Source organism: Rhamphochromis longiceps, linkage group LG20 (assembly GCF_057381845.1).
Source record: "Rhamphochromis longiceps isolate RC_006_pf linkage group LG20, R_longiceps_female_GT1.1, whole genome shotgun sequence".
NCBI classification, from domain to species: Eukaryota; Metazoa; Chordata; class Actinopteri; order Cichliformes; family Cichlidae; genus Rhamphochromis; species Rhamphochromis longiceps.
Genome location: NC_140576.1, coordinates 6218634 through 6225425, shown reverse-complemented (window position 1 = coordinate 6225425; position 6792 = coordinate 6218634). Strand labels below are relative to the sequence as shown.

The window sequence follows — 6792 nt, the reverse complement described above, 5'->3', positions numbered from 1 at the left end:
GGAGTCTCTCACAGGCCCATTCTGGCCCCTGGGCGCTTTGATAGACACCCGCTTTAGGGGAACTAACAAACTGGGAGGTTATAGTTTTGTGAATCAGCTCTAGGGGGCACTGCGCCATCACCACGATGGAAAGAGAGAGCAAGAGGGCAAAAGAGAGAGGGAGAGGGGGAGTAGAAAGGGTAGAGAAAGCGCTGATGCGAAAGGCTGATAGATTCCATTTCTATTTTACCTTTAATCCAACTGTGAAATTCATAACTAAAAGGCAGATTTTGTTCTTCTTCTTCTCAGGTAGTTCTCTGAAAGGCCGTGTACTGCTGCATCAACTCTGAGTTTCATCATGGCACCTTTTAGCAAAAAAAAAACATGGCCAGGGGGCAGGAAAAAAATGTTGCTTGGTGTTTTATATTGATCTAGTCTGGATTTTATGGGGTGGGGAAGAAAAAATAGAAACAGCGAAAAGGTTAAAAGCACGTTAAATGAAGTTACACTATCAAGCCTTAACTTTTCACCTAATGAGCCATGTGACAGCAGCTACATCAACTCCTGCTACATCAAAGGTAATTCTCCTAATTAACCCCAGACACATGCAGGGGGAATGCAAAGTTGCGTTTACAGGTTGCTGTAGCGATCAGGCAGAGCTCATCAAAAACACTAATGAATCTGTTAAGACTTAATGACAGCCATGCAGTCAAAAACAAGCAGAGACGCACACCTTTTTTTGTTTTGTTTTTCACTTTAAACATTTTATTACAGACAAAAGAAAACAAAAAGAAGTAATTGTGACACAAAAAAGAAAAGAAAAAAGAATCTAATGCTGGTACATTAGCACCAACAGCAGTTTTTGAAAAAATATTATTCTAATAATCATGTAGTTTGATCATTAATAGTAATAATAATAATAATAATAATAATAATGATAATAATAATAATGCACCCTGATTAAAATAAGCCAAAATTTTACTTCATTTCATTTATAAATAGATGTGGAACCTGCAACCAAATTAAATAGAATGACCATATGATATTTAACAAAAACATAATGGGTTCTCTCATCACTGGCTTTAAAACTTTAAAAGAAGTATGTTTGGCAGGTTTATACACAAAATTAAAATATCTGTCCTGACGAGCAATCCTCTGAAACAAAATCCTGCTACAGTGAAAAAAAAGAAAATCTTAAAGAATTATTTTTCTTTACAGAAAAAAAAGATAAAGATGAGTTCAACACAATTCTAAAACACCTAATAAAACTAGTCAAAAACTTTAAAACCCACTGTTATGTTTTTTTTTCTTTTTTAACCTTTAGTAACATTTCACATTTAGCAACTTTTTTTTTTTTTTTTGTTATTCACCTGTACAAGTGGTGCTGGGACTAAGGGGTGGCTGGGCGGGGTCACAGGTGTAGGGGAGGAGGGTGTGGTCTTTACTGACCTAGTAAGTAGGAGGAGCTAAAAGGAGAGGTTTCAATCTTTGACCTCTACAGTTCTGCAGCGTCCTGAGGCCATGTGAAGAGAGTGCGACACTCTCTGCCGGAGCTCTGCCAGCTGTGGAGGAAATTGAGCATTTTGCAGTCTTTGCATTTCCCTCTTTATTTTGGAGAGATTTGAGACTGGTGAACACAGTTTCAACACGAGTTTTAGTGTGTGTATTCCCTCACTGAATCCGCCTGCACAGAAAAAAAAACAATTGGAAAAAAAGAAAAAAGAAAAAGGCAAGGGACTGCAGCTAAATACACACATAAGAGGAATCCATTTTGGTGATATTTACAATCACGCTGTGATAAATAAAGGAAAGGATGAAGTCCTCTACTGAGGGCAAGGATGATTTACAAATGCGTTTGTGACTATACCTTCATTTTAAATGTCGCTTTGCTTTCACTCACTTCGGGTGTTTCAGTCTGTCCCGAAGAACATCCACCCCGATGGGGTGACTATATTCTATTTTCCTGCGTTAGCTTTTCTACCCAAGACCCTACACTTGGAGTATGCTTTGAGCATTTTAACTCCCCAAAACAAGGGCAGTCCATGGCAAGCAGCGTAATGGAGCAAAGAGGAGTGGAATCATCTTTTTAAAAAAAATCTAGACAAAATGAGAAGATGTTTTTTTTCTTTCTTTTTCTTTTCTTTTTTTTTTGGTCTTCATTTCCAGTATGTTGGCATGAGCTTAAAACTCACTGCCCCCTCAAAAAATGCAAAGTTCACTGATAAGGAAAAAAAAAAGCAAGAGAAGTGCCTCGGGCTTCTGGCCGATCTAAGTGCTTGGCAAATAGGTGAAGTTACTGTAGCAGTCTTTGGGATTTTTGAAATCCATCAGGAAAAAAAAAGAGAGAAAGAGAGAAAGAGAAAAAAAAATGGTGTAGAAGCAGATACATCGATGATGTTGTTGTTATGTTAGAAAGCTCCCTGGAGTCTGACATTTGGAGGTCTTTCAACTTCAAGTGAGGTAGAGAGGCTTGTCTCGAGCTCCCATGCCGCTGCTGCTGAGGAAAGAAAGAAAAACAGCGTTAATGTATGGCTGGATATACGTGTGAATACGGGGGTGTTATCCTATATTTCACTGGGAAAATGCTGAAGGATTGTTAAACATTTGTCACGGCGGGACTGGCATTAGAGAGCGGCTTCAGAACAAACATAAAAGCTGACGATGAAGCGCGCACATCAATAAGCGTGAAGCCAAAATTTGAAGATCACTTGTTACTTGAAATGTCAAACACAAAGTCTGTTCTCCAGTTATCTCTACTGACATACTGGAGACAACTTAGCTCCCTCCAAAACTACAAACTACAATGACTTGACACTGAGAGTAAAGGTTTAAGCAAACACCCAATATTACTTCAAAGACTGTCAAACATGATTTGACCTAGGCGTGATCCCGTTTGACATCCAGATGAATCAGCTCTAAATACAGGAGACGCCGACTTCCAGCTCAGCTGCCTCTCAAAGTAGCAACGCAGCGTTTCAGGTGTGAGACAAAACATTCTTCTCGTGCCTGCTCAGATATCTTGATTCAATAAGGCAACGTGTGCCGAGCGAAACACGGGGAAACTTAATTGGATGTCACACTTTTTTCCAAGCTTGGTAATAGCATTGTTCTACTGCTGCATTACTCATTTCAATTTCAAGGAGATGCTTTGCTTTAGCAGGGAAATTGCAGTTTATGATTAATACTGTCTGAGTCTCTGAGTGTGAAAGTGAAGTGGTTTAGAGTAACTCATTTGGAAAATGAGTAACTGTCAGACAGCTGCTTAGTATTCTCAACAATCAAATGTCTTGGATTGCACTCACAGAGGGACAGAGCTTTTTGTGTGTGTGTGTGTCTGACTCTGTAATTCCCGTAAGGAAAGAACTAATATACTAACAGCATAATATTGTAAGCGGTGCAAAGAGCTCACCTGCAATGGTTGGGTCCGCAGTCCCTGTTGCAGTACTCGCTATCCCAGTCGGGGTTCTGGCCGTGCACTGGATTGGGGGCCCCAGGAGACTGTGAGCCCCCAACACTGTTCTGGTAATCAGCTTGAATATGGGAGAAACCCTGCAGATAGCAGGAGAGGCGAGATGAGCACAGGATGTTACACGACTTCAGCTTTATGATGGCCAGCCATCAGAGTTTGCTGAGCCATGATACTGTATAAGGCTAAATGTTGCCACTGGTCTATATGAGTTGTTACGCATTCACATTTGGCCCCATTGCATTGACGAAATCACCCTTCTTAGTTTGGCAAGACACCCTGCTGCTGGAATGGAAACATTATGGACTCAGAGGGAAAAGAGAAAACAGTTTGATTGAGACTAAATGGGTCTTTTATGCGTTAAAAGAGGAATTGAGAACTCTTTATTAGAGAGCGAGGCTTTACTGGAAGTTTTTCCTCTTTAGAAAACAGCAGTAACCGATGAATAACTGTTGTTGATTTTATATTAAATCACAACGGGAGAAGCATTAGACGCTGAATATCTATGGAAGCTAATTAGGAAGTAAATAAAGGTGATGATATTTGTATATTTGTATGTGAAGTGAGTCTAGAGGAAACACAAATCCCTTTGGGGTTATATAAGGAATGGGCATCTGGTGGAAAATATCTGCCAAATGAAACATGCAGAGCTACTCGAGTGGCGACCCAACAATCGAGAAGCTGAAAGTAGCTCATGATGTCTGCTAGCATGTGTGTTGTTGATCATCTGTAGAAGAAGCATGCATAGTGAATTTTAATAACAGCTAGACCAACCTGTTGGCTGAGAGGAGGGGAATGCAGAGGTGCCTGGAGCCCCATTTGGTGCGAGATGATTGGTTGCGACTGCTGCATTCGGATTGGCTGGTTGAGCAGGGAGCTCTGATGCAGGGAGAGCTGAGCGTGCGGATGCAGAGGTGGGCTGATTTGGAAGGGTGCTGGGGGAGAGGCACTCATGCTGGGTGGGAGCATCTGGGACTGGCCGAGGGTCTGCGCCAGTGTGTGGCGGGGTGGCCCGCCGTAGCTCTGGAGGTCTGACAGGGGAAAGGAGCCCGGCGGGCCCAGGTACGGTGAGGAGGGCTGAGGGGGCACGCTGTACAGAGGCTGCTTGGGGGGCATCATGTGGGAGGACTGGCTGGTCTGCTGGGCACTTTTTGGTTCAGGGTCATTGTATGTCTGTGGATGAAAATACATCATATTAAGACAAGAAAGGCCCCATTAAGGACACTGCACTCATCAGCCAATATTCATCTGATAATAACACGTCTCCCTCATTCCTTTTAAAGAGAAACTTTTTTTCCCCGTCATGCTCTGTATTGTTGAATAGGTTTTATTTTTTTTAAACTGCACGCATTGTTATGCTACAGGAAAGTGCCAGCAAGCAAACCAGGTCGTATCTGTTTCCTATCACAGCCACAGGGATATCCTGCTATTTTCCATCATACATTTTTGTTGGACTTACAGAGAATTATTTTTTAAAGCAATAGTTTGAGATCTTTGCTTCTTTGCTTTCTTTCTAAAATTTCGATGAGAAAAATCAACAGATCCATGCAGCTGTTTCCCCTGATCTAGTATTTATGCAAAGCTGAGCTAGCTTTCTTATTAAGCATGTAGGTATGTAATAAAGGCTTTTTCATCTAATTAGAACCTAAACAGGCTATCTCCTAAAGCGTTACATTTACTGCTGAATTATTTGTGGAAAGCTTGCACCCTTGCACAAATTACTTTCTTTATTGACTGAGGATTTGTTTACTAAATCTCTACGAGGCTCCAGGCTGTGCGTAAAATATAATCTATATCAATATTCATAATGCGCAAAATATGAGAATAAACCCCTGCTGGATTTTTCTTTTAAGCATGCGACAGTTGTCACCTCTACACCCATGTAGAGGAGCTGACAGATGGGCAAAGATTGTACAGATTAAAAACAAAAAAATCGTAAACTTCACCAAAAAACCCCTCTGAATTTGACCTTTCCCAGGCTGGACAGTACCACACTGAGCAGGAGCAACACCCGTAAAACACCCCACCTCTATCTTCACCCCACCCTCTCCAGGCTCCTGTGATGAGCTGTCAGATTGCTCATCTCCAGCCATCAATGTTGATTAGAAGGTAATGGAGCCCATTTGTATGAATAGAGCAAGGGGCCGAGGTAATGATCAATACACACCTTGACAGATAGATGGGAAAAGGAGTGGGACACACACACCCACACACACACGTGCACACACACACATACATATATGCAGGACCCCAGGCAGAGAAATGAGACTGTTTGCCTGCAGAACAAATGGAATGACAAAAGGAATCTTCACCACACTACATTGTGTGTTGTTAATACAAGACGGCACTAAACAATGCAATTCGCAGCCCTCCTCCTTGCCTTTCGTTATTCCCTGTGCTGCGTTGCTGGTTTATACAAACCGGCATCATTCATGGGGCAAAAAGGATGTCATAGATCTGAATTAGCGGGAAAGTGTCAGAGGTGGGAATAGCAGCAAAGCCCACAAATGCCTCTGCTGATTTGGATGTGCTTCCAGCTCTAGATGACGAGAGGAGGAACTAATGCAGGACACAGGTAAATTAATGATTGCTTATTTCCAAAGATACATACAGTACAGAGTATCTGTAGCGCATAAGAGAGTTATTATATTGTCTTCTCTAAGCCGCATACACATTATGGCTATTATGGATGTGTGCTTTGACTGGCCGACCCCTCCCCCAACCCTTCACCCTATATCACCATACCAACTACAAACCCCTACCCCCACTGTGCACCCTATGGAAATCAAGTATTGTTCCAAATAGGGCCTGTACTTTGAGCATCACATGCCCCCCCCCAAACCACACTCTTTTTCACCACCACCAGCTCATGCGAAAGAAGGTCCTCCCAGCCCATTAGCAAGTATTTTACATCCAATCCATCATCAGTCTTAGCCAGGGCCTGTGTGTCATAAGCGTTACCTTGGAAACCAGACTGGCTCGGTACGTGGCCAAGGCTTTCAGGTACTCTTTCTTAGCCGCCTCGGTTTTCCTCTTGTACCCCTGTGAAGAAATAAAATCAAAACAAGAGGCTTCAGGTGAGAGCAGAGTTTGACTCGCTCATAAACGTGCAGACACACACAGACACACACATCTGTCAATAAACACACACACACGACTTTTTTTTTAAAGGCAAACTCTAACACTCTCTTAAACACATCCTGCGCACATGAACATGCACGCACACACAAACATGCACACACATACACATAAAAAGATGCTTAATGTTTCCCTTTCCATCAGAGCCAATGGTACAGAACACCTCTATTTCCTCATCACAGCACTAATACTCCCTCATCTCAATGTGT

General features: G+C 42.1%; 1 protein-coding gene across 5 annotated transcripts in view; it reads right to left on the bottom strand.

The window, feature by feature from the left end:
- Positions 1–736: 736 nt before the first annotated feature.
- The window catches only part of LOC146644784 (TOX high mobility group box family member 2-like), an 83094-nt gene continuing 77038 nt past the window's right edge, over positions 737–6792 (bottom strand). For 4 of the 5 annotated variants that reach the window (XM_085393638.1, XM_085393640.1, XM_085393641.1 and 1 more), the window contains 4 exons: positions 6407–6487; positions 4220–4618; positions 3389–3528; positions 737–2476 (listed from right to left, as the gene is read on the bottom strand). In XM_085393638.1, coding sequence (XP_085249764.1) covers positions 2431–2476; positions 3389–3528; positions 4220–4618; positions 6407–6487 — 666 coding nt within the window. In that variant the 3' untranslated portion in view covers positions 737–2430. The remainder of the gene's footprint in view (positions 2477–3388; positions 3529–4219; positions 4619–6406; positions 6488–6792) is intronic. The other variant, XM_085393639.1, reaches the window with a different exon arrangement.